Source organism: Paroedura picta, chromosome 18, assembly GCF_049243985.1.
Source record: "Paroedura picta isolate Pp20150507F chromosome 18, Ppicta_v3.0, whole genome shotgun sequence".
In the NCBI taxonomy this organism is placed as follows: Eukaryota; Metazoa; Chordata; class Lepidosauria; order Squamata; family Gekkonidae; genus Paroedura; species Paroedura picta.
Genome location: NC_135386.1, coordinates 11,483,083 through 11,502,555, shown reverse-complemented (window position 1 = coordinate 11,502,555; position 19,473 = coordinate 11,483,083). Strand labels below are relative to the sequence as shown.

General features: G+C 45.6%; 2 protein-coding genes across 15 annotated transcripts in view; one reads left to right on the top strand and one right to left on the bottom strand.

Annotated features, from left to right (window-relative positions):
• The window catches only part of FANCI (FA complementation group I), a 62,970-nt gene extending 58,462 nt beyond the window's left edge, over window positions 1-4,508 (top strand). For 6 of the 8 annotated variants that reach the window (XM_077317893.1, XM_077317892.1, XM_077317889.1 and 3 more), the window contains one exon: window positions 1,604-4,508. In XM_077317893.1, coding sequence (XP_077174008.1) covers window positions 1,604-1,741 — 138 coding nt within the window. In that variant the 3' untranslated portion in view covers window positions 1,742-4,508. The remainder of the gene's footprint in view (window positions 1-1,603) is intronic. The other 2 variants (XM_077317895.1, XM_077317894.1) reach the window with 1 other exon arrangement.
• The window catches only part of POLG (DNA polymerase gamma, catalytic subunit), a 46,084-nt gene continuing 27,126 nt past the window's right edge, over window positions 516-19,473 (bottom strand). For all 7 annotated transcript variants that reach the window (XM_077317899.1, XM_077317897.1, XM_077317901.1 and 4 more), the window contains 9 exons: window positions 19,313-19,366; window positions 17,239-17,356; window positions 12,821-12,956; window positions 11,448-11,694; window positions 10,200-10,322; window positions 9,159-9,327; window positions 7,660-7,868; window positions 5,734-5,894; window positions 516-4,254 (listed from right to left, as the gene is read on the bottom strand). In XM_077317899.1, coding sequence (XP_077174014.1) covers window positions 4,190-4,254; window positions 5,734-5,894; window positions 7,660-7,868; window positions 9,159-9,327; window positions 10,200-10,322; window positions 11,448-11,694; window positions 12,821-12,956; window positions 17,239-17,356; window positions 19,313-19,366 — 1,282 coding nt within the window. In that variant the 3' untranslated portion in view covers window positions 516-4,189. The remainder of the gene's footprint in view (window positions 4,255-5,733; window positions 5,895-7,659; window positions 7,869-9,158; window positions 9,328-10,199; window positions 10,323-11,447; window positions 11,695-12,820; window positions 12,957-17,238; window positions 17,357-19,312; window positions 19,367-19,473) is intronic.

The window sequence follows — 19,473 nt, the reverse complement described above, 5'->3', positions numbered from 1 at the left end:
GGAAGGTGTCTGGGGAGGGTGGGGGCTTAGGGGGTGGCGGGTGGGTGCTTGAGTGTGTGGGGGGTTGTTTGTGTCGCGGGAAGTCAGTTCAGTCTATAAAATGCGCAGCTGAACTGAGCCTTTCAGTGTTGATAATAAACCCCAGAAAAATTTAATGTATGCAAGTTCTATTGTTTGTTGTAATTCCCTTTGAGTCTGTCCTATAAGCAACCAATCATCTAAATGTGGCTAAACAGTGCAGCCATACTAGCAGAGGCACTGCACCACCACTGCCACACATTTAGAAAAAACCCGGGGAGCCGATGCAAGGCAAAAGGACAAGACATTGTATTGATTGTGTACACCACTGTACACAAATCTAAACTTTCTGCAGGATGGATGAATCGCAATATGGAAATAAGCATCCTTGAGATCCAAGGACACAAACCAGATATCCTTTAACAAAAAAAAAATAGAATCTCCTGGATGGAGAGCATCCTAAACCTTTTTGCAATAACCACTCTATTCAGAGCACGTAATTCCTAACATCCTTTATTATTCTGACTTCCCAAGGGCTAACAGTAATTAAACACCAAACATCATAAAATGCATGTCAACGATTCAAGAACAAGCAGTGTGAATCCGGTCATTGTGAGGACCCATTCCCCTGGGACCCCCTGGCCGGGAAACACTGGCTGTGTCCTCTGCCATTCTGTTGATGCCGTCCCCTATTATTAAACGAGGACCTATTATTCCCTCCCACCAGTATTAGGAACAAAAGAAGAGCACCTATGGTCTGAAAACTTAAAAAATCGAGACCCAGTATACCTGTGCTGCTGCGCATACCTGAATTAATACCCAAGGTCTTGACCACGAGGGTATATTTTCTTATGGTCTCCATGACCTCATCAGTCTGAGTGTTGAAAAGCTCTTTCCCTTCAAAGGGCATGTCCTCCACTCTTGCTTGTGTATCAAATGGCAGTGTAGAGGAGCACAGCCAGGCATGTCTCCGAAATGCAATTCCTGTCACAATTACCATGGTGACCATGGCAGTCTGCCTGATTTCTATTTATTTATTTATTTGGATTTTTATACCTCCCATTCTTTACAGCTCTGGATGATTTACATGGAACATTATAACTTTACATAGAACATTATTTATTTATTTATTTAATTTATCATACTTCTATACCGCCCTCCCCGGAGGCTCAGGGCGGTTTATAATAATCTATAACATTATACAAGTTTCAATAGAACATCTAGCTGCATTGATTTGCTGCTTTGTCAATTTAATTCCCTCTGCAATCACAGCTTTAGCCTGAGGACAATGTATAGGATCCAAGTAATCAAACATAGGGGTCAGTTTCTCCCATAATGAGGTCTGATAGTGACCCATAATCACCTCATAGTTAGAGACTCTAATTCCCATTGAAGAGGAAGAATCTACAACATCTATAACATCAGAGTCTTTATCAAAGTCCTTATCAGAGTCAACTGCCAGGTCTCCTTGATGGACTATCAGTATCAAGAGACTGTCAGCGTTGAGTCGACATCGAGTGCTGAGATACTGAAACAGATGGCTGAGATGAGACACTCCGTGTAGCCCTCTCTGTGCTTATTCCAGCTCTCCCAGTCAGAAGGCAACATCATTGCCATGGAGACCCATGATGGAGAACAATCTGTAGACAGTCCATCAGGCTCACAACAGCGCCTCTTAGGAGAAGGACCCGCTGACATCAGGACATCATCCTCAGAATCATAGCCAGCAGCAGGGTGTCTCGGGAGAGCATGATGGTGACCCGGTGTCGCTGGGGCGTGACGCCAGCAATCGGCATTGAGTGCGATCTCGCTCCCGATGGTGCGTCGACGTTGATGCCACTATAGATGCTGAGGGTGTTCAACTTTCAGGAGGTGGAGACAGTGACTGCCAACACCGCACTCCTGGGAGTGTTTTTTCTGTAAATCTATAGCTCGCTACCTCCTCTCTGTGGTAGACCTGCATAACTGCTGTTCCCATGTGGGACTGCTCGGAAGCCATGTAGATGAACCAGAATTCCTGCATAGAGAACTCCATCATCAGGCAACTCCTAACTGGGGTTTAATATTTAGTGTCTTGAAGGTGTTGGTGGTAAGCCACAAACCCTGGGAACATTTCTAGAACTGAGTGGTAGGGCAGTGCGTTAGCAACTCAGCCATTAAAGTGCATTCATGATTACTTCCCTGCTCAACATATACACGTTAGAGGTCTATCTTTCTGTGCCCCTGATCAGGCCAAGTGTTCTAAATGAATTTGTGGTGTTGTATCCTCTCATTATGAACTGGTTATTCAGTGTTTTCCTTCCTTCAGTATAGGTTTGAAATAGGGCAGTTTACAGTCTGTCCTTATCTTTTACTTCTATTTGAATGGCTGTGGACTTGACTTGAAGGGTGGAAAAACTTGTACCTTATCCAAAAGCCTTATCCTTTCTAAGTTTGGGTAGTGTAAGAACCATGCATGGGTTTTCTTCCCCAAGTGGTGTCTATGTAACTCTTGGGTCTTCCAACCTGACAGCTAGCTCAAAGTAGAGGTTTCTGCATACAGATGTTCTCAGGACCGTACTCTTTTTTTAGTTTCAAGGAGTGGGCTGATCCAGACAATGTAGGAATCCTTAATTGTCTTACTGACCCAGGAAAGGGTAGAATGGCCTCAGCAGAGACATTATTACGTTGAATGTTGTTTCTGTTAGGCTGACTTAATCTCTGCCTGAGGTAAATTGGTTATCACATGTGCTCAAGAGTTTTTCCTGTAGCCTTCATGGCTGGATAGTAATCTAATAGACTCTGCAGAAGGGCAACCTGGTCGAATGAGCTACATTAGTCTGCACTGTGCCATAGATGTCAACTCCTGGAGAGAGGTTACTGTGAGTAGAGCAGTACTTCAATCTATTTTTCCGCTGTGTAAGCCCACACCCTCCTCCATGGTGAGTGATTTTGCTATTATCCCATGTGGGACTGCACAGAAACCATCAAGATAAAAACAGGGTTGCATTTACCTGTAACTGTTGTTCACTGAGTGGTCTTCTGTGCAGTCACACAACCCTCCCTCCTTCCATGCTGTGGACCATGGATAATGGATTAACTTGCCTGTTCTGGCGGCAGGAAAGAGAACCGAGGGAGAGTACTAACCCCTCCCATGTCATGTGACTTTGGGTAGGAAGTCACCCTCTGTGGGTTCTAGATTTTTTTATATACAGCTTGTGAGTTCATTCTCCATGGCAGACTCTGCGAAGATGCAGATCCCACATTACTGCACAGAAGGCCACTCAATGAACAACATTACAAGTAAGCGCAACTCTGTTTTCTTCTTCTGCCAGCGGGGCTTGAATAAGACAAGGGACACAGGTGAACAGCTGGCTCTTGCCACGAGGCTCTTTACATTCAGAAACTTTGAAATTCAGCCCTATCGGGGAACTGTCAATGGTCAACGGGTGGCAAGCATGGTCTTGAACGAGAAGGGTTAGATGGGGGTTAGAGGCAAGAATTATGTTGGCTGTTCAGCAGTTCCTCTAAATTTCAAAAATTCTGAGTTTAAATAGTCCGGAGGAGAGGGGGATGCTGTGCAATAAGATGGCTCTTTAAACCCCAAAATTCTCAAATTCAGCAGCACAACTGGAAGGGGCAGTTCCATTTGGGGGCTGAACTTCAAAGCTGGATATGAGAGAAGAGTTTCTCAGAAGGAGCAACATGGATCCTTACAACCTGAAATGCTGAAAGTCAGCTCTCTAGAGAAAATATCTCTATTTTCTGAACTGGGGGCTGAAGATGTAGATGAAACGTGTTCTCTGTCCACACCAGGATGTCACTATTAGTCTTTGTTCCCATTTCTTTTAGAGCAGTGCACCAGCGCAGCCCAATGACAGCCAGGAGCCCAAAAAGAAGAGAAGACGGAAGAAGTAAGAGCTGACCTGCTTCCCAGCTGGATTTTGTGGACAAAGAATGCCTCTATTTAACACATGCTGTTGTGCCACCTGCTCATCACAGAGTTCCCTGAATTCTGGTCTTGCAGAAGAGTTGCCCACCTGTATGCCTGCCTTTGGAGCTACGGCCTGCCAGCACTTGCACACTCTTCTCATTCCCTTGCAGGGAGGCAAGCCAAAGACAGGCTGTTCAACAGAGGCCATTTCCCAAGAGACAGCTTCTGGGGAAACTTGAGGTCTTTAAAGTCTCAAACCTATTTTCCTTTCTCCAGCGAACCTTTGGTTATTTTAAGAAGTTGATATATATCCAGCGCCTCACCTGAAAGAAAGCGGTTAAATATGTCAGATCCCCTTGCCACTCTCTGTGTGCCACGGCTGAGCTTTTAATCAGGAAGAGGTTTTCTACTGCATGCATTCAGACTCTGTGCAGAGGCTCCTGATAAAATTCTGAGGGGATCCGCTGCAGGGTGTTCCCAAAGCCAGGACCTATTAGACGCTCTTTTCTAAAACTGCATTTTGGCTAAGTTGCAAAGCCAAACTTACTTTAATAAAATACAAAAACTTTTCCTGTTATGACTTTCTCTCTCAGCTGTCATTATTAGGCCACACAAACACTGTTGCGTCTCAGTAAATAATTAACACGCCTTAGTTGGAAGCTGTTTAAACACCCATTAATCCATATCAGTTAAAGAAGCAATTACGTCAAGTGCTGAGCATCACTGCTGTTTGTGTGACAAGAATTACATCCTGAAGAATTTGTAGCGCTCTGGCATGACATGAAGCTGCAGTAAAGAATTGTCAGCAGTCAAGTAATGAAGACTGCCAGAGAGAGATGTTAAAACCAGATGCTGCCAAGAGGACTGTAAGCCCAGGGCAGTGAAGGAGAAATAGAAGAGTTGAGTTTTATACCCCACTTTTCACTACCCAAAGTCTCAAAGCGGCTTATAATTGCCTTGCCTTCCTCTCCTCACAACAGACACCCTGTGAGAGCTCTGTGAGAATAGCTCAAACAGGGCTGTGATTAGTCCAAGGTCAACCAGTTGGCTGGGGAATCAAACCCAGCTCACCAGATTAGATAGAGCAGTGGTTCTCAACCTTCCTCATGCGCAACTCTTTAATACAATTCCTCATGTTGTGCTAACCCCCAACCATAAAATTCTGCAAGTGTTCTTTCACAGAAATTACACCAAAACTGACCCATGGCATGAAGATCCATTGGTCATGATTGTATAGAAATTGGGCTTTTTTCTGGAGTTTCTCAGTTCAGTTCTGCCTCTTGTCCCACCATGCCGATCTCGCTCTTTTCTGCTGCTCCAGACAGACGAACACTCTAGCTCGATCTACCCCACAAGGCTGTTGTGTGGATGGCGCCCCCCAGCCAAGCTGTTTGCCCTGCCACAACCCCTGTGAATGGGTCATTCGATCCCCAAAGGAGTCCTGACCGCCAGGTTGAGAACCATGATAGAGGCTGCCACTCTGCTGGCGCCAATTCACCAACTGCAGCTAATCTTGATAACTGTTCTTTCTTCCTTCGGGTGGGGATGGGAGGGAAACAATCACTGGGTGGACATAATTTACAAGCAAGCCTAAAGGGACAAGGTAACTAAAAGACTTACAAATGTTTACTGTTAATTAAACATGTCTTACTAGTGCAACTGGAATATTTATGCTTTGTGTTTTCTCTCTCACAAACACACGTGCGTAAGAGAGAGAACTATGGTAAAACAGAGATCTTGGATAGCTGCATGGAGAAGACAGAGGCTATTACATCAAGGGTAACAGAACACTAAGTACTCACCGGGGGGGATGCCATATCTCCGTTCCATCCCAGTTGGGTTGGAGGGAGTGATGCAGTCCATGCTTGCCTCTTTCCTTAAGCAACTATCAATATCTACAGCACTGAAGAAGGCCACTGACTGAGGCAGATCTTGCAGACCCAACTTATAGGCAAACATGCACCTGGAAGTAAGCAAAGCGAAACATCCATGCTTGATCATTTAGGGTTCTTGCTTAGAACAGGTGTCAGACTTCTATGCATCAACAGCAAGCAACCTGAGTTCTGACAAACATCAGGGATTAAAAATATTTTTACCATATTCTGAATGGAAAATTCCTTTTAAGGAAAGTTTGCAGCAAGCTAGAATTTAGAAGTCATGCCTGCTGATGCATTTTCAAGAGAGATGCATTTTCATAAAAAAGAAAAGCGCCCTGCTGAATCTAATCCAGCAGCCAGTTTCCAACAATAACCAGTCAGTTGTTCCCAGGAAGCCCACAAGCAACAGGCTAGCAGGCTTGCCCCTACCCATGGGAGACAGGCCCTCCAAGAATGCTGTCCAACAGACTTCACTAAGTTCTGCAGAGAGGAGGAGAACCTGTGGAGGAAGAACTCCTCTGATGATGCCAAATATGAATTTTAATGCTCAAAAAGGTAGAAAAATTGGGACAAGTGCACTTGATCAGTATACTTCACTATGACAAAAATGTAGGTAACCAGGTCCATCATCAAAATTCAGCACGATTCTATTTTCTCTACAAAACCATGGAAACTGCTCTAACCAACTGAGCTGTCAAATTTTTGATACTTCCCCATTGTGGGACTCTGGGAATGATTTTGGCAATCCAGAGTTTATGCAAAGAATCCATATGCCATGGGCAACCTGCACAACCCATGCCACCTGCTGCTATTGGATTCAGCACAAGCTGGATACCCCTTTGCTGTTTTTAAGAGAAAACACCATGCAGGGTTATGCATTGCATTTTACAAGCTCAGAAGCACCATGTGAATATGTAACCAACTGTGAAGGGTTAATCCTCAAGAGACCCAGAGAGCTTGAGTGACAGGCTGCTCAAAGGAATTTGAATGGTTAGCATCAGTTGAGCAGAAAGACTTCATAGAATTTAGTCTGAGTCTAGCCTTGACTGAGAAGAGTTGGGTGCTTGATGTGGTTTATGTTTAGTGTTGATGATGACTGAGAGCAGTTTGCCACAGACAGAGAACTGGGAAAGTTGGCAAGAGTAGGTAGATTGGTAAAGATTCCCTTTTAGGCCAGAAAAAGAGATCAATCTTCTAGTGAGAAGGCATTTCCTACTCTGTTAAAAAAGGGAGTAACATCGTTGAGTCGGCCCCCTCCTGCAACAGACACCCCCACCCCCTGCGAAAATGAGGACTATTATTGGCAACCACTTGTGGCAACGGAATCTCCAAGAAATGTTTTAAATGCTTTCAATTGTTTTTAATTAATATTATAACTGTGTTAAGGTTTTTAATCTCTATATAATTATTATATTGTTGTTGGCTGCCCAGACCCTGCTTGTCAGGAGGGGTGGCATATAAATCTTCTATTTAATCTAAAAAATAAATAAAGATTGGAGTGATCCCTGGTGTGGCATGTTTATAGACTGTCTTCTGACACCTGAAAAGTCCATAAAACTGAAAAGTCTACTGGTGTGTTTAGTGAAGAAATTTGGGGACTGGATAATGTATCCCTGTCTTCTGAAAATCAAGAGACAGTTAAGCTCAATAAAGTATACTGGAGTGTTTAGGAACTACTGAAGCAAAAGGTTAAAGATACCGTGAAAAGCTTAAGAAACATACAAACTGTAGTCTGTACCTCTGCTGATTTACTTCAGACATTTTACCTGACTTTCCCCCTCTACATGCCACCTCGTTCGCTGCACTATGGATACGTTTCAGCCATTCCCCAACTTCCTGCCAAACTCATACCGTGTGAGGAGGTTGGCGATCTGTAGAGCAAGAGCTGCCCGATAGCGGTCCTCACTCTGGACCAGGTAGCGCACTTCATCGTGAATGCTGATGCAGAAACGGCCGTTGATGCTGAACTGCTCACAGAGCCATCTCATGGCCACCAGCATCAGATGCAGGTAATCCACGGCAGAGCTCTGTACCACCCAGTTCACTCTGCTGGTTACAAACTACAACAAAGCAGGACAGAGTCAGAACTTGGAATTTCATTCCTAGTATCTTAGTTTCGTGGATACAGGAATCTCTTAATTGCTATCATAAACCAAGAAAGGGTTAGAAGGATGTCAATACAGACATTCTCCCATGTGGGACTGCACAGAAGCTACGAAGATGAAAACAAAGTTGCCATTTACAGTTACAGGGTCCTCTTCTAGATCTTCCTGCTCTTTCCAGACTCACAGGACCCTTGCTGGCCTCTGTTTGCAACAAAAAATAAAAACTTGCAGGTAAGGGCTGGCCAGAGCCCACAGCCCAGGTGGGACACACCTGCGCCACTCCACTCCAAACCTTGGCCTGCGAGCCTCTACCATCGTTTCTACTATCCGCATGGTCTATGTGTCTGGTTGCACCAAAAAATACAAACTGTTGCTGGTAGCATTGTCTCTATCGCTGCTCATCTCTAGACTACAAAGATCAGCTCTGCAGGCAAAAATTGCTGCTGTGGACAATGGACTCTGAGGCATCGTGTCATTTTGAGGCCCCACCTCCAAAGCTCAAGGAGCATTTCCAACCCAGAGGTAGCCAACCTCCAGGTGGGGCCTGGATATCTCCTGAAATTACAGCTCTTCTCCAGGACATAAAGATCAGCTCTCCTGGCAGAAACGGCTGCTTTGGAGGGTATATAGGGTTGTTGTGCAAAAGAAATATTTGAGCCTCTCACACAGGTTGTTGTGGAGGTGAAACAGGAGGCAAAATAACTCCCACAACAGTATCTGGTTTCATTTGCACAACAACCTTGCACGGTAGACAACAAATGTTCAGAAAGTGATGGAGAGGAGACACGCATAGCTTGGCTGCATCTTCCCTTGAGCAGTGAGCCTAGTCACAGCAGTATTTTAAGTAAGATGAGGTTTTTCTGTAACCTCCCTGTAAGCCAGTGGTTAGGCAGAAGGGGAAAGCTTCAAGCCTCAAAAGGGATGCCTGCCCATGCCCACAGACTCCCCTGCATTGCTCATGGAAATGTGTCCCTTGCCTCAGTCAGCAGCTGTTAGAGCCTTCCTTCACAGCAGGGCGTGTGTGCAGAATCCTGAGCAAGGGCAGTGGGGGAGATTCCACCATTAGGCGTCTTTGGATCCTTCAGCATTTTGTCAGGGTGTACGCTCAAGATTTTATGTATATAGATAAAGGCAATCAAAAACAAACTGGCAACCACCACCATAATAAAAAGTGTGTGTGTGTGGGGGGGGCGGGATGAGGTTACAGCAAAGATGGAATTCAGCATCAATAAGGCTCTTTCTCACCTCGCCCTTGACAACAGCTGGCTCCAGTGCTCTGCTGATGTGGCATCCCAGCACTGGGGTGCAAGGTGATTTCGCATTGGCGATGCTTTCCAGTTTGTTGAACATTTCGGACTCTGTCCCACCGGCCCACAGTCGCTGGCGAACCACGTCCCACTTCCTCCGTCGAGACCTGCAACATTTGTTTATCTTGCATATTAAGGGATTAAGGCACAGGGCAAGGATTCACTCTGTCTAACAATATCAGCAACAAGATTCAGCTCTTCCTACGACGTGCCTGACTTATAAGCTCCAGTGGTTGTATGAGGTTCAGAATGCAGCTGTAATTACTTTGCTACACATTTCCCCAGTTTCTAATTGTCTCCAAAATGTATCTTATATTTTAGTGTCTGGCAGAAGCACCACTTAGTAGTTCTGGATCTCAGTATTTGCTTCCTATTATTGTGAATAATATAAATGAGAATGGTGCTTGTCATAAACTGAATAACACAATATTTGGAGATTTGATGGTGGATCTAAAGCAGGATTACTAGTCTTATTCCTCACCAGGACCTTGTGATTCCCCAAAGGAATTAGTAGAGGTCACGAAAAACTTCCCTACACTGAATAAAAAGAACATGAGTCAAGCTAGGTGCTGGGCATGAATCCAGTCTAGGAGTCACTGCAAAGTCACAGAGAAAGCTAGGCAGGCAGAAGAGGCCCCTCTAATCCTTCACTTACCAATCAGTCTTCCAGATGTTTAGCTGAAAATTCTTTTGAATTAATTTCAACCCACTGGTTCTGGTCTGACCCTCTGGGGCAACAGAAAACAAACTTTGCCCCATCTTTTATATGACACCCCTTCAAGTTATTTGAAGATAGTTATTGTATCAACTCTTAATGCTTGGTGTCAGCAACCAAAGGTGTCCAATTAGGATTTCCAGTAGTCACAAGGGATGGAGTTGCCCTTCCACAGAGCCCACTGCCCTTCCAGTGATGAGCAGAATTAAACAATCTGGTGACCCTGGTACAGGAACATGATCTGTCCCCAGCAAACTCCCTCACCTTTTTCCTGCTTCTCTGTGTATCCGCCGCACGTCTTGCAAGGACACGGAGCCATCAGCTCCCCGTTCCACAGGGATACACAGTTCTTTCACTAGCCACTCTCCTTCCTCAGACAGGATGCAGCTGCAAGGAAAGGAGGACAAGGAGGCTGTCAGAAGTCACACAAAAAGTGAAGCAAGCTGGGAGGGCCACAGACAGAGCAGCTCCTGGGTAGTTCAGGCCATACACAGGCTTCCAGGGCAATTGAGCACAGTTCAGTGAGGCACCCAGACAAAGCAATGGTTCCAAGCATTTATCAGTTCCAGGGGCTTCAACCTGTCTGTTCTGGGCACATGACAAAGATCATTTCACCCATCTTATTACAGTACAGTAGCTACTCTTAAGCTTGATAGGACTCCTGGAATTCTTCTCTGTCAGCAGAGAATAAGAACTTTAGCTCAGTGGTCCCCAACCTTTTTATCACCGGGGACCGGTCAACGCTTGACAATTTTATTGAGGCCCGGGGGGGGGGGGGTAGTCTTTTGGTAAGGGACATCACCGCCGCCTGAGCCCCTACTCAACTTGCTTTCCTGCCAGTGCTCCTGACTTCCTGCCACCCACTGGGGGTTGCTGCCAGCAGCTACTGTGCAGTGCAATGCTGAGGGGGAGCCCCAGCTATGGCAGCCACCAGATAGCACCAAAGGTGAGCCAGCGGCAGAATGGCAGGGCAGCCACTGAGGCAGCAGCCAGGGAGGAGGACGAGAAGGAGCCGCAGCCCGGTGCCGACTGATCCACGGACCACTGCTTTAGCTGGTGCCACCAGGTAGGCCAGCCATGGTTTTGGAGGGCCTAGGTCCCACAGAGTTAGAAAATACCTGATCCATGGCAGAGAAACAGTATGGCTCTTTCTTTCCCTGTCTGATGTGCCCATTGTGGAACGAGAAGGGAGACCGTGAAAGGTCTTTCACCAGGAGCAGCCAGAAGCTGTCCTAGCAGGTTCTGTTCCTTGATCTATGGCGCAAATGGTACAGTACAACAGATGTGCTTTCTACTGAGGCAAAGTTTCAATATCCAAAACAACAGACTCAGTTTCTGCTCTCTCCAGTTATGATTCTTTCAAGTTACAGGCTCCTGCCTCAACTGCCTGGGGAACTGATGCCAAGCAACATGGACTGAGGTTCAGCACCGAAATTATGTTCACCACCACACAAAATATTGACACACATCCAGAACATGCCAATCTGTGACTTTCAAGACCGCCTTCCTCACCGCCTGATCCCCTTTGTGATGGCATACATCTGCCGTGCCTTCTCGCTGGCCTGCTCTTGCGTCAGGCGATGGTTGAACTGCAGGAGAAGGCGCTCAGCAAAGGGCTGCCCTGCCCCGTAAATGCGTCCATAGTTGAACACTTTGGCATGTTCCCGACTGATGCCAACCATGGAGGCAGTCTTGCTGTGCAGGTCTGTGCCGTTGCTCTTCTTCCCCTGAAGGGTCATCCAGCCAAATGCGGTGCAGCCTGAGATGGAAGGACAAAGAAGCAAGTTTTACATGGGGACCTCAAAGCTGGATCCCATTGATTTCAAACAAAAGACAGCTCTGGAAACTTTGGGGAAACCTTTACTCTGCTCTGGTTCGGCCTCCCTTGGAGTCCTGTGTTCAGTTGAAGAGAGATGTTGACAAACTGGAACGTGTCCAGAGGAGGGCAACAAAGATGGTGAGGGGTTTGGAGACCAAGACATATGAAGAAAGGTTGGGGGAGCTTGGTGTGTTTAGCCTGGAGAGGAGACGACTGAGAGGGGATCTGATAACCATCTTCAAGTATTTAAAAGGGTGCCATATAGAGGATGGAGCAGAATTGTTCTCTCTTGCTCCAGAGAGACAGACCAGAACAAACTGGGATGAAATTAATTCAAAAGAAATTCCATTTAAACATCCAGAAGACATCTTCAAATCACATAGATCACTTCCCTTGAGAATTGCTGCCTTGCATGGTTGGTTTTATGACAGCTGAGATAAAGGCTTCCTTTTTTTGCTCAAGCAAGATTTGCTATCTAGCATACTGCACACACACACACAAACACGAAACTACTTATATAACAAGCATTTATTTTATTTTATTAGTGATGATGCTATGCATACTGGCACTTTCCCATCACATGGAGTGGGGTTGCTAGACCTCTTACTGTGTCACCGGAATTGACATATTAGACCCACCCCACCTAAATTTGACTTACACATGGCTAGAGATGCCAACCTTCAGGGGGAACATGGCAATCTCAAAGAAGTACAAACTGATCTCCTTTGCTGCATGAACAGAACAATATCTGGGCAGAACATAAGAGAAGCCATGTTGCATCAGGCCAGTGGCCCATCCAGTCCAGCATTTTGCCACACATCCAGTCCGATGCTCTGTGCCCAGGGGCCACCAGGAGCCCCTCCAGCAGGATCAGAACTTCCCCACTGGTTGGTTTCCGGTGCAGGGACTCTGGGGACTTGTAGTTCATGCAGCGTTCCCTGTGTGTGTTTCCCTACTTGACTATGAGTTTACTTGACTATCAGTTTACTACCTTGAGGAGCAGCCATAGAACCTTAAGAACCTTAAGTTCCAAGCAATGAAGACAACCACAAGCAAAGGCACTCACCATGTATGCCAGCAAAATGAGCTTCTCCCAAGACAGCTGCTATCCAAAGCTCCTGGGAATCCACATCGGCTCCAACAAGGTGGTAGCCAGGAGGGGCCTGGACCATGGCCTTCAGCTCACTGCCCACCCGGTCTGCCTGCAAGGCAGAGATGGAGACACTGTCACCACATCCTCAGCTAAGCTGTAATGGAGACCTCACTCTGTCTCCTCCTTGCCAGGTGTTCTGCATACAGTTAATTGTAAGAACAAACTTGGTTGCACTTACCAGTAATCGTTGTTCATTGACATGTTGTGTGCAGACACACAATGGTACTGTGCGGGCGCAGACTGGTCATGAAAAACCTAAGCTAAGCTTCTACAAGGGGGCGCTCCAGTCCCTAAAAGTACGCATGCCTACAGTTTCTCACCAAATGCATACATGACTAGTGGTGGAGCACCCACTCCCCTCAATTCCTATCTGCTGCCACAAACCTCAGAACCACTGGAACTGAATAACCAGATCCTAGAACGACACAGGCTCACAGCCAGGAGGGAATGTGTCTCTGCACACAAGATGTCAATGGAAAACAGTTCTAGGAAGTGCAACCAAGTTTTCATTTTTCATTTTGTGATGTAGCCCCATGTGCCAAGTACCTTAGGAGGTAGGCTGAGCCCATCAGGGAAACAGCGATTGTAGAACTGTCTATCCAGATTCGGAATCTCCTCTTTCCTGAAGGCATAATATGTGATGAATGTCTCCTCTCTCACCCAGGTCGCTGCCTTGCATGTCTCTTTTAAAGGAACGTTGCAATGGAATGCTACAAAGGATCCCATAGACTGTATCTGAACACCAACCAGACAGGGAATCTTTGGCCTCCAAGTAAGCAGCCTTGAGGAGACCATCCCATCTAGCAATCATCTGGGACAAAGCCCTCTTTCCATTATTCGAACCCCAATAGCATATGAATGAATAGAATATGTGATTTTCAAAATCCCTTCGTTCTATGTAAATAATATAACAACGCTCTACAAACATCTAATGAATGACACTTTCTCTCAGAATCCAAGGACAGGTCTGGGAGAAATACCAGCAATTTCCTAGGCTAAATTAAAAGGGGAGAGTTTCTGAAGGTCGAAAAGCTGAACCTGAAAATCAGGAAAAACATTATCACATGCCCCTGGAACCTAACTAGCACAGTGGGAAGGAAAGGAACTGTAATGACAGCCAATAAATAAAATAAAATAAATAAATAGTGGACTACTGAGAGAACCCGAGCATCACGTGTAATGGAATCCCATTCAGGAGAGAACTGGGCTAAAAGGTTTCGAAAATCAACTGCTTTGTTCCCATTAGGAATCGATAGTCAGAATTTCTGCTGCTGCTGCTGCTGCTGAGGTAATTCCCTGTGTGTAGACCGTGGCTCCTTGGGTCTAGGGTTCTGTCTCTTGTCATTGAATGTCTGGTATTGTTGGGAAGGATGCTGGGTTTTCTGGGATGAGTAGGAAGTCTCGTCATCTCTACTGGAACCGGTGGGATTTAACTATTATAGAACCCCAAAACATGTAGAACTTTGACAACTGGTCCCAGAAACTAGGGCTTAGGTCACTGGGACTGAAACCTTCCCTGCACCTCCCTCGAGGGGTTACTTCAATTACAAGGTCTATTTTCAGATGACCTCCTTAACTCTATTACTGCCATACCCAGACCTGGGTGCTTTAGGATGCTTTGGCTGATCCTGCGTTGAGCAGGGGATTGGACTAGATGGCCTGTATGGTCCCTTCCAACTCTATGATTCTATGATTCTATGATTCACCGAAATAAGGATAAGGTCTGGTATCCTGGAATCTTTAATGTCTACTCATTGGAAACCTTTTTTGAAAATGACCATATCTTGGTTTAGGTTGCTGTGAGGAACCCGAGTTTATGCCCAAAGTTTTGGCAGCTAATGTTCATTTCCTTATCTGCTCCAATATATCACCAGTTTGCACACTGAATAGATCCTTCACCTCAAAAGGAAGGTACTCTGTTCTGACTCTGGTGTCATTAGGCAGCGTAGACGATCGAAGCCAGCAATGACAACAAAAAACAACTGATGTAGCCATTGCTCTAGTATGGCAATCCACCTGATGGCAGGTCGAATTGTTGTTTGGCAGGTTGCACCATCATTTATCAATGCCTTTGCCTGAGGTCTCTAGGCTAAGGGCACAGAATCTAGCAAATGCGTCATTCTCTCCCAGAAAGAGGTCTGATACCTGCCCATAATCGCCTGATAATTTGATATTCGGAGACCCATACTGGAAGACGAGTATATCTTTCTGGTCATCTAATCAATTTTTCTCCCTTATCAGAGGGAGAAGAATGCATATTCCCTGTTCCCCTAGCAGGAAGAACAGTCGTAATTAAAGAGTTATCCTTAGGATGGCTTAACAAGAAATTACAGTCCTGATCAAGAACCTGGGTTCTAATTTTCTGGAAGAAGCCACAATTGTAGCTGGATTTTCCCAGAGCAGTGACACTACTTTCTGAATCCCTTTAATAAAGGATAGATCTACTGGTCCCAATCCTGGGGTATATAAAATAATCATAATACCATCATATAACCGATCTATAAATATTCAAATTAAGGAACTTTGCCATATGGATTATCTGCTCAAAATATAGGCACGGATCGGCCATATGGATTATCTGCTCAAAATATAGGCACGGATCATCCACGGGTGGAGTATTACACGGTTCCCCTACAGTAACATCAGGGGAATTTGGCAACAGCATTTCAGACCCATGGTCCAAGTCTCTCTCTTTCTCTACGTCCGTAAGCATTGGAGAAGATTTCTCACTGCCGAGGCGCTGTCAACGAGTATTGCAGCTGAGAGCCGAAGCAGACGATGGAACATAGGATGCCGAAAGTTGCCGACATCGACCCCAGCCCTCCCAATCTGGGAGCATCAACAGAGGCCAGGATAGCCTTGAGGGCGATAGCCAAACCAATGATCACGTTGGGGACTGATGACAAAACTCCCCGGTACCTGGAGCTGGCAGCAAGAGGACATGTCATCTGAGTTAGACAGCACCGGCAACAGGGACCTGGACAGAGATGGCCTCTTTGTAGAACCCCCTTGACACAGTATTCTCCCACAATGAAGTAATTATTCCCTTGGAAGGTGGCTTGGCGGCAAGAGGAGATCGATGCCAAGTCCGGCTGCGCTCCTGCTCTTCCAACCTGGGTAGTGGGAAGGTTGTCGATGCCGAAGGTGGAAGGGGGAGGGGGTGGGGCAATTGTTCACACCTCCGTGACCCCTGCTCATGCGGTAGTTCTCTTGACTGCCTTTCCAGGGATGTCCTTCTTCCTGTGTTTCTTTGGAGGTGGCTCAGAGGCTGCCCGCTGATCCAGAGTCTCTTTTCCTTGACCTTCCGGGAGCGGAGGGGGCAGGGAAGAAATTGACCGGGTTTGGGGTTGAGATAACGGAGCCCTAACCGCTTCTACTCCCAGACGCAAAGCTGACAAGACTTCCTTGCCCTGCCACTGCGGGTCTTGGGGATCATTTTTTAAAGATGCAGCACAGGATTCACCAAGGCATAGTAGGCAGCTATTATGATCATCGCTTTCTGCCATTCTGGCACCCCACTCCTGACATTTTTTAAACAGTGTCATAGAGGCAATTCGTTGTTATAAATTCACCCCAGACAGAAAAAACTGTCACCAGAGGTAAAAAATTACACAGCTTGCTGGTGGCAGAAAGAGCCCTGAGGGAGGAGGAGTGCCAATCCCTCCCACATCACGTGACTTTTGGGCGGGAAAGTCACTTTGCGCCTCTGGCTGGGAGGGGAAGCACTCCTGGGAGTGATTTAAGAAAATAACTTGCTAACTCCTCTCTGTGATAGGCCTGCACCAACACACTCCACACAGAAGCAATGAAGATTGAACAAGTTTTGCACACACCCTGAAAACTGTAATGCGTGAAGTGCCTCCTTCTGTAGCCTAACCATGGGCATCATGCACCAGGGTCCAATCTATTGTTGGCCTCAGACACCACCCCCTCTCCTCTAACCCTATTCCCTTCTGAGCCGGAAGCCAGCATTAACTTCTGTCTTCACTACCCTCAAGCGTTTTAAAGGCCCTAGCCACACCAGAGGCATCCCCAGTAGCCTTCCTCTGCTCAGAAGCCCTGTGAGGGACCAAAACTGCCTTCAAGCAATTGCTGCCTGCCTGTGGGTAGAGCTTCCCAGCAGCTTATTGTCAAAGGGCCAGTTGTGAGCTGCTGCCTGACTCCTAAAGGGCCAGCCACCATTGACAAAGGGAATACAAAGAAGAGGATACACAGCATACAGAACACAAGAACAGAGGCAAGAGCCACTGTGTATAAATATCAACTTCTGAATCCCATCATCAGAGCATAGCAGCCCCAGTCAAAGCCTCTGGCAAGAGAAAGATACCTACTCTGGCATTGCTGGCTGTCAACCAGGTTGGCTCCACGGCCCGGCGGGTTATGGTCCCAGCAGTCACCACCTGGGGCAGAATAGCTCCGTAGCTGCTCTCCTCGTCATAGCCTGGATGCCTAGAGAAGTGTAATGATGAGCCCCCTTTAAAGCACAACCAGAAGCACAGCAGCACGAGCAAAGCAAGCAGCCACTTGAGAGGGACAGCTGAGGTTGCAGCCAAATGAACTGGAATAGGAAGCTAGACTCTAAATGTGTTTTGCTGGAGCTGTGAGCAACTGCGCTTTACAGTTTAGCACCCTGCTCAGTCCAGCAATCAGTCTTCGGTTTATCGACCTTTGTGAAATGTGCCTGGAATATAATAATCTTGTGGCAATTCTTGAGAAACAGCAAGCTTTGAATTAAAAAAATAGCCTTTGAAACTTCATAAACTTCATTGTTTATTTCTATTCCACTTTTCCACTATTCCAATGATTTGTGGACAGACAATATGGAAACATGTATGAATAGTCTCAAAAAAGGTTCCAGTGTTCAAAGAGGAAAGTTCCTGTTATCTTCAAACTCTCTTTCACCACTCTCTGAACACCTTTGAACTGTTTCAAAACACACAAGTTGATTTAGAAAGCTTATATGCTGACTCTCCAGAGATCTGCTCAGGTAGCTCTATTTTGTGGAACTACCACATCTTGCTGAGGTATCAAATTTCTTGGCACAATGTATGAACATCCAGGCCATAACTGAGTCAGATCAGAAGAGAAGCAGAAGAGAAGTGATGCATTCCTTCCCTCTGGCTTTGAAGAATTTCCACACAAAAAAGAAAAAAAACTCTCCCAAGGCTACTAACAACATTAACAAAGCTAATACAGGATAAAGAAAAGTAAAACGTCTCTTCTTATTATGTAGGTTTCTTACAGCATCCAGCCAGAACGGGTTCCAGATATCTCCCGTTTTCAAAGGGAATTTTCCTCAGTGGTTGTTCCTCTCACTTGTGCGAAAATTGGTACTTCAATACCTCTATTCAATCTCAAAATGTTAAGAATATACTCTGTCCATTGGCTCTATACTGTAGGGATGCTAGTAATCCAACTGCAGTTTGAGATTGAATAGAGGTATTGAAGCACAAGTGAGAGAACAACCACTGAGGAAAACTCCCTTTGAAAACGGGAGATATCTGGAACCTGGTTGGATGCTATAATAAACCTATATAAGAAGAGACTTTTTACTTTTCTTTATCCTGTATTAGTTTTGTTAATGTTGTTAGTAGCCTTGGGACATGTTTTTTGTTTCTCTTTTTGTGTAGACACTACAAACCTCCCCTTTTGTCTGTATTTAAAGAATTTCCACACAGCTTTGTGCAATCATGAAAAATGAATAAACCAAGCTGCCCTATCTGGAGTTAGCCCCCCCCCCAAGGTGAGCTGTCCAACTCAAACTGGTTGCTGCTTGTGGAAGTGGCGAAATTGATACAAGACAGCATATATTGTTCCACTGCCCTGCTTATGTAGACATTTGTAGCAACTTGATTGAACCAATCCTTAAAAAGTTGCCAAAACATCATGATGTAGATCGAGCAAAGAGGCTCCTAAGTGATGAGTCCCCCAGGTGACAACTCAGCTGGCTACGTTTTGTGCCGCCACCATAAAAATCCGATGCTCTAAATTAGCATAATTTTAAGTTCTATTTTAGGATCTGTTTTACATTGCATTATATCAAATGACCATATTCTTTTGGGCTCTTATGTATTAATTTCATACAACTTGGTCTGAACGACTGTAATAAAGTTTGAACTGAACTGAACTGGTTGCTTCTTAGAATGACTCCAGCAATAATCTCACCCTGCAGAGAATTCTTAAAATGCAAGCATCCATAGGCAAACAAGGTGATGAAAATCATAAGCAGAGTGAAAGAGCTACTAATTACCCCCTGCCAGCTGGAAGGGGAAGAAATGAAAGAAATTAATTGTGACTTTGATTAATCAGGGACTGAACCAGGGACTTTAGCATACATTGCATTTGCTCTGCAAAAGAGCAGCAAACAAAACAACATTGGCTGAAAGGACATATCCACCGATGTACCTGGTCACAGCTCGAGGCAGCTCCCCTTTCTTCAGCCACACCACCATCTGGGAACTGCCAAAGGAAAGAAATGAAAAAGCAAAGGAGAGGATCCAATGAAACGAAGCTTGGAAAGCAAACACAGCAGTTAGGCTGCAGATGGCAACTGCTCCCCACTTGCA